At 38.6% G+C, this 20,052-nt stretch overlaps 2 protein-coding genes across 2 annotated transcripts; one reads left to right on the top strand and one right to left on the bottom strand.

Annotated features, from left to right (window-relative positions):
• Window positions 1-195: 195 nt before the first annotated feature.
• LOC136687341 (NLR family CARD domain-containing protein 3-like) lies at window positions 196-19,188 on the top strand. Its single transcript, XM_066661726.1, has 8 exons — window positions 196-305; window positions 3,716-3,992; window positions 5,834-5,926; window positions 6,176-7,961; window positions 8,103-8,276; window positions 9,711-9,884; window positions 17,182-17,228; window positions 18,346-19,188. The coding sequence occupies exons 2-8, from the start codon at window positions 3,725-3,727 to the stop codon at window positions 18,888-18,890; spliced, it is 3,087 nt and encodes a 1,028-aa protein (XP_066517823.1). The 5' UTR covers window positions 196-305; window positions 3,716-3,724; the 3' UTR covers window positions 18,891-19,188.
• Window positions 14,085-18,502, bottom strand: LOC136687361 (uncharacterized). Its single transcript, XM_066661760.1, has 2 exons — window positions 18,390-18,502; window positions 14,085-14,908 (listed from the first exon to the last, which is right to left on the bottom strand). Exon 2 carries the CDS (start codon window positions 14,755-14,757, stop codon window positions 14,092-14,094), a length of 666 nt encoding a protein of 221 aa, XP_066517857.1. The 5' UTR covers window positions 14,758-14,908; window positions 18,390-18,502; the 3' UTR covers window positions 14,085-14,091.
• Window positions 19,189-20,052: the final 864 nt, after the last annotated feature.

Genomic DNA, 20,052 nt, shown 5'->3' with positions numbered 1-20,052 from the left:
TAGGACTTTACAACCATTGACTGTTGCACAAAATGATAGACGGGTGCTTTCTTGTTTGATTGGACGATAACATTTCTGATTGAAAGTTGGTGTCTGATAAACCATTGGCTGACGCTAGAAGTGATTGTCAGTGTCTCCGCCTCCTCATCACTCCCACTTATTGTCTGGGCTTGAGTTACATTTAATGTAGGGAATATAACGGATACAGGAGGAGGGGGTGAGGGGCAGCGGGTAAGAACAGAAAGTAAAAATATCTTTGACCGCAGGAGCATTTACGGAAGGAGAGAGAGAAGCTGTTTAACGCGGTAAGATAAATCTTTATTAACTGTGTAGACAGTTCATGTCGTGTATTAAAAACTGAAACTCTCAAACCTGTGCGTGTTATCAGCGTTAAAATAGTCATGTTCAGTGTTTAGCTCCTCTCTCGCAGTGACGGAAACGTCCTGCCGTATCGAACACCACTGTCAGTAAATGTTCCCAGTATTTAAACTACAGACAGATAAATACGACACATTAAATCCGTGTCCGAAAATGATCCCAGCATTAAAAATAATCTGTTAGACATTTTGAAAGGATAAATCCCTCTATCGGGCAGGAAAACCGAAAGAACACTGGAAAAGTAAAACTGAATTGGGTTTATATTTTATACTTGATCATTGGCTCAGTCAAAATAATGAACTGGAAAAACAACAGAGGAAATCTGTACTGCTGAAACAATGAACCCGTGACTCAAACCAGAAGTCATAGAAGTTTATCTGAGTGCTTTCGAGTCCTGTTTGTGACACTGACTTTGAGATTACTCTTGCACTTTTTTGTTCTTTGGCTGATTATCTTCTGTATCATCTTCTGTAATATTGTGTAAATAAGCTCACTGCATATGTATATTTTAAATCTAGATTGTAAACTTAGACCTTTGGTTAATCACTCACTTAACGGTTACTCTCAGTTTCTTGCAGGGCAACCTTGCCCCTGCTTTACCGTGAACCTACTAACCCCCTTATCTTAACCCACTGTCTGTTTTTCTTTTTCCTGTCTCTCTCATGCTTCGAGATACTCTGTTCCTGCTGCCTGCCTCGCCAATACTCTGCACTCTCTCTTTCTTGCAATGGATGTCCTCTGTGATTCTCTCAGAGAAGGGACAACACAAAGTAGAGATTGCTCTCTGGGTGAAGCAGACCCCTGTGGCTCGCTGGGGCAGTCCCCCCACAGCTTGATGGGGCACATTTTTGCAGATGGTTATTAGATTTTCATTTCATACTCCAAATCCATAGTGTCACACTCTGGCCCTGTCTTTCTCGGTGGCTATTTGGCATTGTTGTTATATATATATTTATGTAACTTGTAACTTGTTATTATATATATTACCAGCATTATTATTTTTTTATTAACACTTAATTGGCTTTGACTGGTCAGACTGATGTACATGTAGAAATACAGGTGGAATTTTACTGTACCAAATGTAAATAAATTGATATCAAATTTCATGCTAAAATCATTTCACTGTCATTAAACAGAGGGACCCTTGGCTATCAACTGTATCATTTTGCCAAATGCATATAAATAATTGTACAATATACTTAAATATATAAAATAAGCAATGAGTGTTTTTTCATTAATAAATGAAAACATATAATAATGACTTGTTAATTTTAGTCCAAACTACACAGTAAATTCTCCAGTGTTAAATTGACACTATTAGTGTTAAATTAGCACTTTTAGTGTAATAATTTAACACTCTCAGTGCTAAGTTAACACTAATAGTGTTGATTTAACACTGGAGAATTTGCTGTGTATTGTTGCATGCATTTAGTGATTTAGTAACAGACATCTGTGCTCAGACATGGGTTTCTGATTATCTATCTGTTCTGAAGAAGCTGTGTTCTCCATAATAAAAAAATATAATGTGTATACATGCATTTGGATTTGAAGAGTGGATGGATTAAGCATCTATTTCCAAAGCGCGGATATCCAGACCCTGGTGAATCACTTCGAGCAAAACTCCTTTCTTCTCCATAACAATGCACAATAGCCACAGAGATGAATGCAGAAGATGGTTTCCTTCTTACCATGTGTACAATTACTTCAGAGTGTTGTTCTAAAGCCATCCTGCTCTGAAACTAACAGCTCTGGAAACAGTAAATTTACAAGAGCAAGCAATAATAAAAAAAAAAAAAAAGCAAAGTGAGCTCTTTGTGTATATGCGCTTTTGCCTGTCTTGATGATGGTGTTAAAGTTCAATTTGAGAAAAATTAAAAGACGGACAGTTTTTCTGTTATTATTTATGAATTTATGTTTTGATTAAAAAGAAAAAAAGAAAAATTATTCATTTTTTTTATATTATATGGATGTAGAGTGTGAAATGAAAAATCAAATAAGTATCTGTTTTCATTTTTTAATATGTTTTTAAAATGAAAAAAGAACACAGTGTGGTACTTTTTTGTTTTGATTTTCTATTTGTCAGTGAAAACACCTACAACCTGAAAATGGAATGTTAAACGGTAACTTTGACTTTTATTTTCCCATTTTTAATTTCCATTTTAGTTTTGAAATGAAATGACAAAAAGCTTTTTAAATTGTAATTTTAATTTTGTCAGTGCTGACACTTGCTTGAGTGAAAAATGAAATTGCAAATGAAGTTATTTAATTTCATTTTTAATTTTGTCACATTTGCTTACACGTTTGGTATTTGCATTTTCATTTTAGTGTTTTCATTTCAGTTTTAATTTTGGCAGAATTTACCTCCCATATTAGAATTTGTTGGAGAGCAAAAAGAGGTTAATGCATTGACAAGTGGTTGTAGTAATAAAGTTGTTAGGTTTGTGCATGAAGGGGGAAGTATTCGAGTGCGTAGGCAGGCTATAAATATTTGTAGATGGAGTGAAGTATGAGATTGGAAATTACTGGTGTACGTAGGTAGAAAACTGCAGGTCCCAGAGTGCATTGTGTTAACTACACTGAGGCCAGACAGGGTGCTGTACCCTGAAAGTGAACAGATAGTTTGTTTAATGGAGTTAATGGTTCCATTTTAGGATGCAGAAGATGAAGCATTTGAAAGGAAGAAGCTGAAGTATGCGGCTGAGGTGAGTGAACGCAGGTGGCAGGCACATGTAAGACCGGTGGAGATAGGTGTCAGGGGATGTATAGCCAAGTCTGCCATATCCCTTGTGCAGTTTAGCATCAGGGGCTGGGAACTACGGGCAGCTGTAAAGGAGTTATCAGTGGTTGTGGGTAAGGAGAGCACAGCCTCGTTTGGGATATACACTGTAGGTTTTTATTTGGACAGTGACAATACTCGGCACCATCACTAACTAACACTCAGGTGATACACTCTCTGTTATGAGTAGGACATGAGACACAGGTATGTTTAGTACTGAATGAGTGCTGATGTGTTCTCTGATTGTTTGAACTGGTTGTGTGATTTTGCAGAGGATTTTGGGAATTGGAGTTGCCAAGTGAAGCACACAGGTAGATAGAGATGGCTGATTCCCTTCAGTGACATATGTATTACAATGATGTTTTATTTAGTGTCAAACAGATTTGATGTATAAATGATAGTTTTCCCCAGTACACTGAGAATTCGCTATAGAAAAACTTTAAAATAAATTGATATTCTTGACCAGCCACACGTTTCTTAGTTTCTTATGAACTTATGAAAGACTTCTATTAAGTTCCCTGTATTCATTAAGTTCCCTGTATTGTCTTTTTTTATCTCTAGTGTTGCAAAATGACAAACATCTCAGTAGTGCTCCTGAATACTCTTCAGGATCTGCTGAACGAAGACCTGGAATTATTTCAGTTTCATTTGACCAAAGCTGTGGATAATTTCCCCCGTATCCCACGGGCTGAGCTGGAGAAGGCAGACAGACCCAAGACTGTGGAAAAAATGATAAGTGCATATGGAATGAATAGTGCTGTAGAGATCACACTGACTGTTCTGAAAAACATAAACCAGAACCATCTCGCCGAGGAGCTGAAAACCAAAGTGAAACCTGGTAATGAATCTGAAGTTATATCCGCTATTTAAACACACACTTTATCCATATTTATATAATTTCTCCATTGTCTTGCTCAGACGATGAATGAATAAATGAATAAATAGCAAAAATATGAGAATTAAAATTAATAAACATGGTGTATTTGCTCAAGAGCACGTTGTGTTTGGCTTCATAGTTGCCAATGACATGTATGAAAGTACATTCAAATCAAAGTTGCTTAGAGATGTGGTAGGCAATGCAAAACCCACAATGAAAACTTTTGTATTGAATCCTGAACTAGATCAAGATCTTCCAGAGTAAACAACTCTAAGTAATTTATAATCTGATTTTACCCTCCATGATGCATGAGTGAAGCATCACCTTAAAATAGAGACTTTACCTTCCGTTGTGCTCCACATAAGTATTATAAGAATTAAGCATTGTCTTACATTCAGACCCATATTTACTGGAATGAGTTGGGATGGAATGCTGGAAAGGTTTTTCTAAGAGGGTCAATGATCTCCTGTGCCACCACCAAAATGTGACCATGCAATCACAGATTTCAAGAGAGAGTATCATTAGAAGACATTTAAGTGCATGCCCAATGAAACCTTTTATAAGGAAACAGCAACCTGGCCCCAGTTTCCCAATAAACATCTTAGTTTTAAGACCATATTAACAGGGAGAGAGTGTTCAGTGTGATGCTCACACTGCATAAATTGTTACAAGTGAAAATATTAATAACTCATAAAATAGCATATGAACCACTGTGCAAAATATTTGTTAAAATAAAAAAAAAAGTTTCTAGAGGGGATTACACTATAGGGAAGTCCTATGCAGGCTGATTTCTAAAAAAAGAGGTTCTTGAAGATAGTGTTATGTTTAAAGGTTCCTGAAATTGGGTTTATTTCCTTCTTAGTTTTAAAATAATGAAAAACAGAAAACATTTCATTGCTGTGATGACCAGGATATTTAGTCCATTCAGATACTCAGTGGACTTTATTTTATTGTCAAATAACATTGTACACACACACATGCTGATCATCATACTGCCACTAAAGGTAACATGTTAAAATCACTACTCACAATGCTTCAGGAGGCAGCACATCCTTTGAGGCAGAAGGAATGTAACTGGGTACCAGCCAACAGGCAGAGATCAATGAGATTTTCAAATACCACCATTAACCAATAAAGCTGGACCCTCTTGTTTGCCTGCTCTGACTGACAGGTGTTTTATAATTTATTGGAAGTGCTTCACAACTTTCAATATATTGTTTTACTTGAATGGAGAATAAAATAACTCTGCAGAATGTTATAATGCTCCACTGCCTCTGAGGCAGATTTGTAAAAAGTACATTCCTGCACATTTGTTTTTGATTGCTGCCTTTGAATGAGCTACAGTTACATACACATGCGCACACACACACACACACACACACACACTCTCACCTGCTGATCATAACACTGCCACTAGAGCACAGTGGTCACAAATGATAAGTGTATGAAGTGAGACTTGAAGAGTGTATCAATTCATGCACTTCTTGTTTTACTCTGATGTACTCACTGCTCTAGAAACAAGGTCAGTCTGGACTCATCAAACTGCATGACCTTTGTCCAGTGCTCTAGGGTCCAGTTTTATGTTCCTAGCAAGCTGAAGCCTTGTTTAACCTTTGACCTCTAACACTCACCTGTTTTCAAAATAATGCACACCTGTTTAGATATAGTACGTTTCCTTCACAGCTTTGTGTACGCACAGTCTGAGGGTTTTTCTGGTCAGTGTGAGCTAAAGACAGAGGTCCAGAAGAACACATTTTTAAAATGCGCTTTAAAGTTTTCGTTTCTGCTTTTCACTCGTTCAGATGAAGAGAGACATGAAGAAGTTAATCATCAACGTAGCGCATCCTCCCCTGCCGCAGCTCCAACTGAAGACTCAGGTACAGCTCTGATTGCAGGTGAATATATCATCACTGTAAATCATATACTACTAAAACATAGAGTTTGAATTTGAATCAAAACAAAAAAAAATCACAGTTTAATTTCTGTTGTTTGTGTTTGTTCATTTCTTTAACAGCAAAGACTTAATGAAAACAATATAATATTTTTGTGTTGAATATGAGTCACGTTAAAATGTCTTTTTATTATATTTTGTTCTTTTTTGTGTCATGAAACATATAACCATGTTTTGTTCTTACCTTCCATAGATACACCACAACATACTGTCAGAGAAATAATGAAAATAAAGTTTAGGGAAAGGTTTGCTAAGTTGTACGAGGGGACTTCAGAGGATGGAAGTAATGTGCCACTAAGGGACATTTACACTGAACTCTATGTGATTGAAGGCTGCACTGGAGGAGTGAACACTGAACATGAAGTTAGACAGATAGAGACTTTTTATCCCAAACCCAATGAAACCCCCATTGCATTCAGTGAACTTTTCAAAGTGAAGTCTGGTGTGCGTGGTACAAGAGTATTCACACTGGGAATCGCTGGAGTGGGGAAAACAGCCTCTGTACACAAGTTCATTCTTGACTGGGCCGAGGACAAAACCAACCAGGATTTAGATTTCATTTTTTTATTTCCATTTCGGGAGCTGAACTTGATCAAAGATGAAGAGCACAGCCTCTGGACACTTCTGCTTTACTTCCATCCTGAGTTCTGTGAAAGAGATGCACTGGAGATCTTGAATAACAAGTTTAAGATGGTTTTTATATTGGATGGACTGGATGAAAGTCAGCTCAGTCTAGAGTTTAAGGAGAAGAAAGTATCTAATGTAACAGAGAAGACTGCTCTCAATAAACTAATAACAAACCTCATCAAAACAGAGCCATTTCCTTCTGCTCTCATCTGGATCACCTCTCGACCAGCAGCAGCCAATCGGATCCCACGTGAGTATTTTGATCATGTGACAGAAATACGTGGATTCAATGATGAACAGAAGGAGGAATACTTCAGGAAGAGGATCAGAGATCAGGATCAAGCCAGTATGATAATCTCACACATTAAACAAGCTAGAAGTCTTCACATCTTGTGTCACATACCAGTCTTCTGTAGGATCTCAGCCTCTGTGCTTCAGGAAATGTTGAAAAATGAGGAAGACATGAAGAATGCTCCCACAACTCTGACAGAAATGTACATGCGTTTCCTGCTGTTTCACACGAAACAAAAGAGTGAGAAATACAGCACACTGCAGAACAAGGACAGCACAGTTCCACCATCTGAGAGAGGTAAACTAGGAGCAGAGGGTGTACTGAAGCTTGGAAAGTTAGCTTTCCTTCAGTTGCAGAAGGGACAGATCCTATTCTATGAGAAGGATCTGAAAGAATGTGACACTGATGTTGATGAGGCTTTAGTGTACTCTGGAGTGTGTACACAAATCTTTAAGAAGGACGAGAAGGTCTACAGCTTTGTGCATCTGAGCTTCCAGGAATTTCTTGCTGCTGTATTTGTGTTCCTCACTTTCAGTCACATATCCAACCCACTCCTTCAGACCACAGCAGAAAAAATAATATGGAAGTTTAAGCATTCCTTGTCTGATCTCTTAAAAGCTGCAGTGAACAAAGCCTTGAAGAGTGAAAATGGACACCTGGACCTTTTCCTCCGCTTTCTTTTTGGCCTTTCACTGGAATCCAACAAGGAACTTCTCAGGAATTTACAGCCAGAGCTTCAAATCAAGGGAGAGCACCTGAAGGACACTGTAGACTACATTAAGAGAAAAATCAAAACAGAAACATCCTCAGAGAAGACCATCAATCTCTTCCACTGTCTGAATGAACTGAAAGTCAATTCTTTGACAAGTGAGATCAAGATCTACCTGAACTCAGGAAAACTCTCAACACAGAAACTCTCCTCCACACAGTGGTCAGCTCTGGTGTTTATGTTACTGATGTCAGAGGAGACACAAGAGAAGTTTGAGCTGAAGAAATACATTCCATCAGATGAAGGATTGAGGAGACTACTGCCAGTTGTGAAGTACACACAGCGAGCTCTGTACGTATCATTTTCATTCATGTTTAATTCATGTTTCCAAGTCACACATACCATAAATTGGGGCCACTTTCTTTATATATATATATATATATATATATATATATATATATATATATATATAATGTATTTGTCCCTTTTCAGACTGGATAATTGTAATCTTGGGGAGAAAACCTGTGAATATCTGGGATCAGTTTTACAACAGTCCAACTCCCTCCTAAAAGAGCTGGACCTCAGTAACAATGACCTGCAGGATTCAGGAGTGGAGAAGCTCTGTGAAGGACTGAAGTGTTCACACTGTAAACTGGAGACACTCAGGTCAGATGTCCTATAATTTACTTCTGAATGCAAAAACTAAGATGTGAATTCAGAGTAAAGTTATTTTTCTGTCTCTCATGAACTGTATTAAAATCTAGGCTGAGAGTGTGAAATATTGAGGAATAATTCAGTAGTCTTAGTTAGCAATGTTTAATTAAAACTGTGCACAGTAAATGTGAGTCAGAAAACTGAAATCCCTTCTGAATGGAGATGTATTTTTACTTAAACAAAGTATAAAGTTGAAACCCTTAATTAGCTGATCATTATTTCTCTGATGATAGGTGAGGGTGATGTAATAGGAATCAGAGAAAATTGTATTAATGATTAATATTATTTTTTCTCCATTCACTGGTTCACTGAGGTATGATAAAACAGCAGATAACATTTTAGAGAAGTCACTACATTTGTTTAAAGAATACTCACACTTCCAGAGTACAATTGCCCCCCTCCACTCTCCTCCACAGGCCTATAGTTTTGCTGCAGTGATTTAATTTAAAAATGCCATCAGACAATGGCATTTATTTTGAATAAATGCACTTTTGCACATCGTCAATGAATATCTGAGAATTGACATTACGTTCACTTTCCATGCCTGGGCACAGCTAGCCACACTGATGCATATTCAACTGAACTGGACATGTTTCAGTGTACCCTCACCAGGCAGGTCATGGAGTACTCACATTTGCAATTACAATTTCACTTTGAGGGTCAAAAGTGCCCAGGCATGGTACAGGGTGTCCAATGTAGGAACACACTGAGACAAAAGAAGCGATATGATTAATCACATGTAATATAACCTACATTACATAAACTTTTAAGGTGAAAGGGGTTAATTTTGATTTTAAGATTTTAAATATCTGCACCTATGCAATCTTCATTAGCTGACTTTTCTCCTGAGTGTGTTTTACTGAAATTCATTTACACTCAGAACTGACACAAATTCAGAACTCACATAGGTTACATATTAACTTTAAATATTAAACAAAAAAGAAGCAAGGAAGTAAGGATTTGTGAATTAGTGTTTTGGCTGTTATTTACCTGTTTACCACAGAATAATAACAATGGTCCATCTCTTGGATATTATTTTTCTATTCCAACTTTCTTCACTATAATTAATTGTCACCCGTTTCACCCAATATTTAGATATGATTCACAAAATCCCACTCGATGCCACAAACCTGCGAGGGTAAATGCAAGCATAAATTCCCTGAGACATGTGAATTCACCCATGGCCTGTTCTTTAACTGCCACTAATGCACCTAGACTCAGTGGCTTTACAATTCCATGATTATATTAGGTTTGTTTATTCTTTTTTGCCATGAGGGACATTTTGATATGATCTTAAAATTATGAAAAATGTTGGTTATATAAAAATGCTCAGCTGCTCAAAAAGTGTTTACATCATTCAGGTTTATTTTCCTTTGCTCTCTCCAGATTGTCTGGTTGTATGGTTACACAGAAAGCTTGTACTTCTCTGGCTTCAGCCCTGAGCTCAAACCACTCACACCTGAAAGAACTGGATCTGAGCTACAATCACCCAGGAGACACAGGAGAGAAGCTGCTCTCCGATAAAAAGGAGGATTCACACTGCAGACTGGACACACTTAGGTATGTAAATTGTGTAAAACTCTCTCTTTGTGTGTGTGTGTGTGTGTGTGTGTGTGTCTGTGCGCAGCTTGTTTACCTGCAGTCTTGCAGTAGTGAACAATGTACTAAATTTGTACTTGAGTTGGGAATTCATTGTTAAGAACTGAATTAAAAGTCCTTTCTTTAAATTACTGACTGAGCCGTAAAGAGAGAGAGAGTTGTGCCAACTCCAATAGATCGTTTTTTTTTTACAGCGATGGTGGGTCATGGAGATTCTCAATAGTTCCCAGAAATTAGCAGCAGACACCAGAAGCACTGTAATTACAGCAGAATAGATGCGAGTGTCATGTGTTTAAGAGATTTAAAGAATGATATTTTATAGTATCAGCACATCTATATCCAATTAACAAGTGTGTTAAATCAAGCTAATAACATTGCCATTTTATGATTTATTCCGTTGAGAATTTTTTCTAAAAATATCATTCTTGGGTTATGTTTGTCTGGAGGAGTATTTGTGAAATGTAAATGGAGGAGTGATTGTAGAGCTGTGAGTGGAGGAAGTAAAATCAAATCAAATCAAATTTATTTGTATAGCGCCTTTTACAACTGACGTTGTCACAAAGCAGCTTCACAGTTTCAAAACAGAACATTTAAATCAAAGCCCAATGCAAGCAAGCCGAAGGCGACAGTGGCAAGGAAAAACTCCCTCGAGGCTGGAGGAAGAAACCTTGGGAGGAACCAAGACTCACAAAGGGGACCCATCCTCCTCTGATCAAACTATAGATTGAATTTTTAAATGATCACCAATGAAGTGTCATTATGCTACATAATAATAATAATAAGGTGAGCAGCTGGTCTGGTCTGGTCTGGTCTGCAAGAGAATCCAGCAAACAATATTCCATCAGTGGGACACCGTTCTCTCAGAAAACAGTAAAACAGTAAAGGGAAGCAGTTAGTTTACTTGAGTGCAGCAGAGAATAAGAGCATGTGAATATTTTCTTTAGTGTAGTGACGGATCTGACTGTAACAGACTGGGAGGAGGGAAATCAGAAGGAGCTCAGGCAAAGACATCCTTTCACTCCAAGCAAGAGAAATTAGACTAGACAGAGGTTAGTTGCCAAAGGCTAAACTGAACAAGTGTGTTTTGAGCCTAGACTTAAACATAGTGACTGTGTCTGCGTCCCGAACACTAGCTGGAAGATTGTTCCAGAGCTGAGGGGCTTTGTAGGAGAAGGCTTTCCCCCCGCTGAAGTCTTATGAATTCTGGGTACTAGTAAGAGGCCGGCGCCCTGAGATCTGAGTAATCTTGGTGGTTCATAGTGTGTGATGAGGTCTTGCAAGTATTCAGGGGCGAGACCATGTAAGGATTTATACGTGAGAAAAATAATTTTGTAATCAATACGGAATTTAACTGGAAGCCAGTGAAGGGCCGATAAGACTGGGCTGATATGATCAAATTTTCTAGTTTTAATGAGGACCCTGTCTGCAGCATTTTGAATTAACTGGAGTTTACTCAAGTTTCTGCTGGAGCATCCTGATAAAAGTGCATTGCAATAATCTAATCTTGATGTAATAAAAGCGTGAACTAATTTTTCCGCATCTGGGAGGGATAAGGAATTTCTTAACTTAGCGAGGTTCCGAAGATGTAGGAAAGGATGTTTTTGTAATGTTACATATATGCTGATCAAATGATAGATCTGAATCAATTATAACACCCAGATTTTTAGCTGATGAGCTAGGGAGAACAGGGAAGTCAAAATTATGTATTAAGTCTGATACCTTATTTATAGCAGGTTTTGGACCTAGAAGGAGAACCTCGGTTTTGTCGCTGTTTGGCAGAAGGAAATTGTATGACATCCAATGCTTCACTTCTTTAACACAGTCTTCCATTTTCTTTAGTGTAGGTTTGTCATCTGGTTTGGCTGATATGTATAACTGTGTGTCATCTGCGTAACTGTGGAAGGTAATGCCATGCCTGCTAATAACTCTGCCCAGTGGCAGCATGTATAATATGAATAGTAAAGGTCCTAAAATGGAGCCTTGGGGAACTCCAAATCTCATTTTTGTATGAGTAGAAGAAACATTATTTATGTTTACAAACTGATAGCGATCTGTGAGGTAAGACTTAAACCATGATAGGGCTGTTCCTGTTATTCCACCCATGTTTTTTAATCTTTCTAGCAGAATAGTATGATCAGTTGTATCGAAAGCTGCACTGAGGTCTAGTAGAACTAGCATGGATACGCAGCCTCGATCAGAGGCGAGAAGAAGGTCGTTTGTTATCTTAACTAAAGCTGTTTCGGTGCTATGTTGTGGCCTAAAACCAGATTGAAATTTTTCATATATGTTATTCTTATGCAAGTATGACCTAAGTTGTTGGGCCACAACTTTTTCTAAGATCTTAGATATGAAGGGAATGTTAGAGATGGGTCTGTAATTGGATAGTACACTAGGATCAAGATTCGTTTTTTTGATCAGGGGTTTAATAACTGCTAGTTTAAATGCTTTGGGTATGTGACCCAGTCTAAGGGACAAATTTATGATTGTTAAAATGGGATTAATTATGACTGGTAATACTTCTTTAAATAGTTTTGTTGGTATTGCATCAAGTGTGCAGGTCGTACAATTTGACGAGTAGATGATTTTCTCCAGTTCTAGCTGTGGTAGTGGGTCAAAGTCCTCTAGTCTTTCTTCTATGTTTTGTTCTATATCATCCACACCAGATGACAGACAGGCTGGATTTAGTAATATGGTATTTATTGTTTGTCTAATATTTTCAATCTTATTGTTAAAAAAGTCCATAAAAGCATTGCTGGTGTGAATGGCTGGGATCTGTGGATCTGTGTGTAGCTGCCCGATTGTTTGTAAGTTTAGAGATTACATTAAAGAGTGCTCTAGGATTGTGTTTTTTATTTTCAATCAGTGAGGACAGATGTGCTGAACGTGCATTGACGAGTGCCCTTCTATATTGGATAAGGCTGTCTTTCCAGGCACAGTGAAATACTTCCAGTTTAGTCGACCGCCATTTACGCTCTAATTTCCTTACGGTTTGTTTTAGGGTGAGTGTTTCTTCATTATACCAGGGAGCGAGTTTTTTCTGTTGTAGCTTTTTACGCTTAAGCGGTGCTACACTATCTAAAGTTGATCGAAGAGTGTTATCTAAGTAGTCCGTTAGTCTGTCCAGCTCCAGTGGGTCTGCTGGACTACTGACTGAGGTCAATAAATCAGTGATGTTTTCAGTAAATTTAGGGGCTGTAGATGGGGTTAGTGAGCGCTTTAGATAATAATGTGGGCATGTAAATGTTTTTAATATCTAAACTCAGTTCATATGAAATTAGGTAGTGGTCTGAGACCGTGTAAGACTGAGGGAGAATATTTAGGTTTTTTATGTTCGTGCCCAGGGTCAAAACCAAGTCTAGTGTGTGATTACAATAATGAGTAGGACCTGATACATTTTGTGTGAAACCAACAGAATCTATGATTGATGTGAACGCCTTTTTTAGGAGATCATCACTTTTCTTAAAATGAATGTTAAAGTCTCCTACAATTATTATCTTATCACATGACACTGCTAAATTAGCAGCTAGTTCACCAAATTTTTTTATAAATTCTGAATAGGGCCCTGGTGGTCTATAAATGTTTAATTATTTGTGGCGGGGTTAATTATGTTAATGTACATACTTTTGAAGGAAGTACAGTTGTAACCATGTTTTTGGTTAATAATTAAATTATTTTTGTAAATTATACATAATCCACCCCCTTTGCCTGTCAGTCTGGGGCTGTGTACATATTTATAGCCTGTAGGAGTGGCTTGATTTAGTGCTAAATATTCATCATTTCTGACCCAAGTTTCACTAAGGCATAAAACATCAAGTTTCTGATCCATTATTATTTCATGTATAATGACTGCTTTAGAGTTAAGTGCTCTTATATTGAGTAGGCCAAACTTTAGGTCTGTGGGGATGATACTACCCTCTGTTTCTGATGGTTTAATAGTGATTAGGTTATTGGGGCACGCTGTTTGATATTTTCTGGGTTTAAGTTTGATTTGGGGGACAGACACAGTCTTGATACTGTAACAAATTTTTATATTTCTTAAAGCAAGCTTTGTAGATATACCCTTACTATGGGCAAACAAATGGCCATTATCTGTAAGTGTATCCTTAAAATCACTTACCTGTTCGCTGTGTAATCTACTTGCCTGGTTTGTGCTGGTGGGTGGGGTTAGTCAAGCCTGGCAAAGAACATCCTCGATGTTCCCAGAGAGAACTGCAGAACCTAGACGACTAGGGTGAAGCCCATCCCGGCGGTAGAGGGCAGGACGTTCCCGAAAACACTCCCAGTGGTCGACGTAGTCCACGCCGACAGTGCCACACCAAACCCGGAGCCAGGAGTGGAGTGCGAAGAGCCTGCTGTACGCCTCACATCCTCGTCTGTAGGTGGGTAGGGGGCCGGAGACGACGATCCTGGTGTCCGTCTTCTTCCGAGCGGTATCCAGAAGCGAACGGTAGTGCTCCTTCAGGACCTCGCTGCGGCGGGCGGAAGTGTCGTTCACCCCCACGTGGAGAACGACCGTGCCGAGGTCCTCACGCTGCCGCAGTGCCGGGGGAAGTCGCCTGGCAACATCCAGGACACGAGCACCTGGAAGACAGGACACAGTAGCGTTACTCTTTGTGCCTGAGACTCTTAAATGTCTGACTATAGAGTCGCCGATGAAAAGAACACCGCCCTGTTTAGCTCTCGGTGCTGGTTCCGGTGCAGGTGAGGGCCAGGAGCTGAGCACCTCAAACCGGTTAGTAGAGGTGAAGACTGGCTGCGGTAGAGGGGGAGACGCCCTCGGCTTCCCATGCCCACGCTGACGCTCCCAGCTCGGGGCTGGAGTGAAGATGGCCATCCCGGGGAGCCGCCGCGACTGAGGAGCTGGCGTGCCAACGGCCGCGTAGGAGGCATCGTGGGCGGCCTCGAGCCTCGTCTTCTCCCGCTGGAGCTCCGTCTGCTTCTCCAGGATACGCTGAACTCTGCGGCCCAACTGCTCGATCTCCGTGCTGAGTTCCTCCGCGGTCGCCATAATCAGGAAAGAAGGAGTTATTAATTGAGAGAAGTTATTAATATGAAAACAACAATAATAAAATGGTAGTGGTATTAACAGTGTACAACTAATAAGGATAAGTTAACAAGGTATTAACAGTAAAGACTTTAAGTAAAGAGCTTAGGAACAGTACTAAACAGCAGCAAGCAAACAAACAAACTGAGCGCGCGAACTGTCAGCCGGAAATGACGACACCAATGACGATCAAGGTCACCATATGAGGATTTATTTTCTAATAGAATCTAAGCTAAAGTTACACAACAGTAAAGAACAGAATTTCCTTCAAGTGTCTCTTTTTTTTCTTTAGAAATTTATCAATTGTGGTAATAAGTGCATGGTAAAATATGTTTTTGTGATCAAACAATTGTGATTTAATGTCCTGCTGGATGTGATATTTTAATGCACCATATTTAGATTTTTATATTAAGGCTCCACCTTCTGTTCAATCTGATATAATAATACACACATTAGTCTTTAAGAATAGGTCCTTATAAGATTACTGAAACCTCCATGATGTGTTAGAAAGCTAATCTTAACTGATTTATGAACATCTCTTCACCTCCCTCAGAAACCATAGGGGATGTTTCATACTGACCACCGTACAAGTTTAAAAAGCAGTAATTATAATTAAAACTTTATAATGCAATCAACAACATGAATAATTCTGTAACTGAAGCATATATATATATATATATATATATATATGTGGTTATATATATATATATATATATATATATATATATATATATATATATATAACCACATACACAGATCAGTGTGCTTTAGAATTATTGTAAATCAATACATTGATTGAAGACTAATGACCAAAACTGCACGATTACATTCCCTGACTCATTTAAATTGGCCGACTAGAGCTTCCTGGAACTATTTGGAGCCTTCATGAGTCATGTGACCACCAAGCATTTTGAACTTCCATTGTCACAACCCCCTTTTATACGGCTCTGTGATGAACCAAGGCAAGGCCGTAGAATCAGCATGGACAGAAGTGACGTGTCCCCACCAATATCCAGCCTTTATTGAGTTGTCCCCACCAATGACTTGATTCCCTCCAAGAAAAAAAAAAAAAGAAAAAAAACAAGCAAAAAAAAAAACATATATATATATATATATATATATATATATCTGCTGTCATGTGAGACTCTGTAGCTAGAAGGAGGACATAAGGAGCTATTTTTCAAAGAAATGTGTAAAGTCAAGTTCACCAGTGAAATGAATCCATCACAATAACATTAATGGCAATGGTAGGCTTCAGTGCACAGCATACAGCAGGGTGAAGTCGTCTGTAGCTGTGAATAACATGGTTTAGAAATCAACTGCACAACAAACTGCCAACTGTCAGTTCTCTTACAGACTTCCAGACTTCGGTTGAAACTCTCTAGAAAACTGCAGCCTTGTGCAAAGATCTGGATGAAAATATGTCTTGTACTTTCACTGTCACATTGAGAGAGATTTTTTTTTGTGATTGTTACTTTGTTGGTTTTGTGGAGATTATGAAGTGTTCCATCTACATTTATTATTGCTGATGTCTGATACCTGTTAGTGATGTGTGGATCAATACTGAAATATTGATACCTCCAATACCAGATCTTTATCAGTCCTTTGAGGTAATGTATATCATTAACAGGAACACAGGGGAAAGTAATGAATCTATTGAGATCTTGTCTAAATGATACACAGTTAGTGGGAACTACTTTTCCTTCTGCCTGGGTAAGTGCATAAGTGCAGCAGCACACTGCTCAGTCAGTCAGTCAGTCAGACAGACACAATGGCAGAACATAAAGAGAGTTATGTGTGGAGCTATTTGGTCCCCACCAATGACACGAGCAAATCTACGCCCTTGAACCAAAGTGTTGCTTCATCAAATAAAAACAAAAATTATTTTAATTATATAACAATTAACGTAAGTATAATTTCATATATTAAACATCTTTATAATCTTCCTCATTGTGACGTATTGTCTTTGTATCATTTTAAATTAAATATAGGGTTTAAATCATTTTATGTAATTCTGTTTTGTTTTATATTTATATTATTTTATTTTATATTTATATTTCACAACTTGTTTGTAAACAGGGTTGTACACTCTATGGGTATTTTAACATTTTAATGGAAAACTAAATAACTGTTCTTCTTAAAAATCATGGGGAAAAATACATTAGAAAGATTAATATTAAGAAACAAGTTGGATGAGTGTGTTTCTTTTTTCAGGATGGACCATGCCGGGGAGAACAGGATCAAACCAGGAATAAAGAAATGTAAGTTCACTGTGTTCAGTGTAATGCTCACAACATGAATGTGTCATCTCAGCATTAGCCTCCACCTCCTTGTTCTCTGTGCCCACTGAGCAGAGATGTTCATAAGTCATTTTCACAAGTCCAAGTCTTTGAGCTGAAGTCCAAGTCAAGTTTCAAATCTCTTATGGTTGAAAAGCATGAATGCCGTCTGGACCACGTATTGTAGTGTCACTTTTTAGCACACACTACAGTATCAGAACTGATCAGTTTTATGATCACTTTTAAAATTATATTTCAATGCAATGTAGAAACCACTGCCAACAAAAACTTTTTTTAAGTTTACCACAGTATCTTGAGCTTTTTATCTGTACTAAAGGATCCATAGAGTGTTTATCATCAGTTATGACCGATTGTTAGCTGGCTCTTTAGCCCAGGCGTCTCATGCATAATATTTTTCAGTTTTTGAAGAAAAAAAGATCTATTGTAAGAGGTCTGTTTTACACGACTGGCCTCGCTCATTAATAGAGGAGATCACTGCACACAGCGCAGGACCTCACATAGTGGTTTTGTCATGTGGGGAATAATCATTTGCCTGAGTAGGCCTTGGATCAGTTTGGGCTACACCACAGTGAATGGACATTAATTTATTGTTAAACACACTGGTTATTTTTAATAAACATCAAGCAGGTAAAAATATATAGTACCTTTATTTCAATAGGTGTGTTTATGTGTTTATCAGCAGCTAAAAGGCTACATACTCTCAAAAGAGATAAGCAGAGATGTTCACAAGTCATTGAGAGAGTGTGTGTGTGTGTGTGTGTGAGAGAGAGAGAGAGAGAGAGAGAGAGAGAAAGTTTGTGTGTGAGAGTGTGTGTGTGTGTGAGAGAGAGTGTGTGAAAGAGAGTGTTTGTGAGAGAGAATGTGTGTGAGAGTGTGAGTGAGAGAGAGAGAGTGTGTGTGTGTGTGTGAGAGAGAGTAAGAGTGTTTGTGTGTGTGAGAGAGAGTGTGTGTGAGAGACAGAGTGTGTGTTGTGTATCTTGTTGTGTGTCTGATTGTGTGGTGTGTGTCTGATTGTGTGTCGTGTGTCTGATTGTGTGTTGTGTGTCTGATTGTGTGTTGTTTATCTTGTTGTGTGCAGATGCCTGTGAGCTCACACTGGACCCAAACACAGTGCACACACACCTCTCTCTGTCTGAGGGGAACAGGAAGGTGGAGTGTGTGAAGGAGGAACAGTGGTATCCTGATCATCCAGAGAGATTCAGTGACCGGTTGCAGGTTCTGTGCAGAGAGAGTCTGACTGGATGCTGTTACTGGGAAACTGAGTGGAGTGGGGAGTGGGGGGTTCATATTTCACTGGTGTATAAATCAATCAGGAGAAAAGGACGCAGTGATGACTGTGTGTTTGGAGCGAATGAAAAGTCCTGGAGTCTGAGCTGCTCTAATAACAGTTACTCTGTCCATCACAACAAGAACAGAACTGATCTCCCTCCTCCTCCCTCCAGCTCTAACAGAGTAGGAGTGTATGTGGACTGTCCGGCCGGCACTCTGTCCTTCTACAGCGTCTCCACTGACACACACACACTCACACACTTACACACACTCACCACCACATTCACTGAACCCCTCTGTGCTGGGTTTTATCTTTATTATGACTCCTCAGCACGTTTGTGTCAGATTGAATAAACCCAGACTCTGCAGCTGGACACAGCTGTGTGAAGAGAGCAACACTAGAGTTTAGTCCAACTGCATCAGGAAGTGGATGTTTCAGAATTAAAGACTCAGACATTTAATGCATTAACATTAGTAAACATTCATATGAATCATTTACTTCATTAAATGCTGTAAACACCTCTTTCTTTTGTTTCATTTTCTCTCTTTCACACTCTCTCCCTTCTTCTCTCTTCTCTCATCACTCTCCTATCTCTGCTTCTCTTTTCCTCTCCCTCTTTTCTCTCTCTAAAGGTTTTGGGGAGTGTTAAGGTAGGAGTGATGGTTTTTTTGTAACAGTTTGATGTAATACATTTATGTAAAAGTCAAAGTCTCATTCAATTGAAAGTAGATTGAACATTAATAAGTTTAGTGTAAAAACATCAGAGTTATTCAGATTAGTATCAACACGACTAGCGTTAACAGTTAGACCAGAGTTACTACAAAAAAATTACAAAACAAATCTCAAACAGGTATTCGCAATCAGACAGAATTCACAAACAAACACTGGCTCAGGTCAGGTATATAGCAAAACTTGAGTTTATCATCACTATCGACCCAGCATTAAATATCCACACTTCTTCAAAACTGTTTTTGTAAAAATAACAGTAAAACAAGTAAAAATCAGCTCTAAAAGTTGGAACAGTGGTGTCAGCCTAGAACAGTCCATAAAACAGTGAAAAACAGTTTCTCTCTCGCCACAGAACGGACAGCTTTGATCCACAGCTGTATTTATAACAGATGAAGGCATTAACAGCCATAACACAGTGAATGACTCTCCACTGTACATCACCATAGCACTTAGTCAACAGTGGTTTATATAGAGCTCTCCAGGCAGGTTCAATGTCCTCTTTTAAATCCAGTTTCTCCCGCCATGGTGTGTTGGCTCTGGATTTTAGAGAAGTTCTATTTAAAACTTTGACACATAGTTTATAAATCCCTTTCCCACTTGTTTCAGTTAAAAGTAGAGGCCCAGTGTTTTGTGTTTGGTGAGGGTCAGCTGTGGGTAAATGTCCTGTCCATTGCCATCTGGAACACAAGTAAGCAGGGCATGCTCTGCCTCTGTCAGTGCAGACTTCCATTTTTGTAGCAGCTGTTTAACAACACGCGTGGATCTGATGTGCATGTACATTCATTA

The sequence above is a fragment of the Hoplias malabaricus genome, chromosome 2 (genome assembly GCF_029633855.1).
Source record: "Hoplias malabaricus isolate fHopMal1 chromosome 2, fHopMal1.hap1, whole genome shotgun sequence".
Taxonomy (NCBI): domain Eukaryota; kingdom Metazoa; phylum Chordata; class Actinopteri; order Characiformes; family Erythrinidae; genus Hoplias; species Hoplias malabaricus.
Note: the sequence above shows the minus strand (reverse complement) of the source record. Positions and strands in the feature narration are given on the sequence as shown.

Coding starts and splice junctions, on each gene's coding strand:
- LOC136687341 (XM_066661726.1), top strand. CDS start 3,725: ATGACAAACATCTCAGTAGTGCTCCTGAATACTCTTCAGGATCTGCTG. Junction 7,962..8,102: donor AAGTACACACAGCGAGCTCT/GTACGTATCATT, acceptor GTCCCTTTTCAG/ACTGGATAATTGTAATCTTG. Junction 9,885..17,181: donor TGCAGACTGGACACACTTAG/GTATGTAAATTG, acceptor TTCTTTTTTCAG/GATGGACCATGCCGGGGAGA.
- LOC136687361 (XM_066661760.1), bottom strand. CDS start 14,757: ATGGCCATCTTCACTCCAGCCCCGAGCTGGGAGCGTCAGCGTGGGCAT.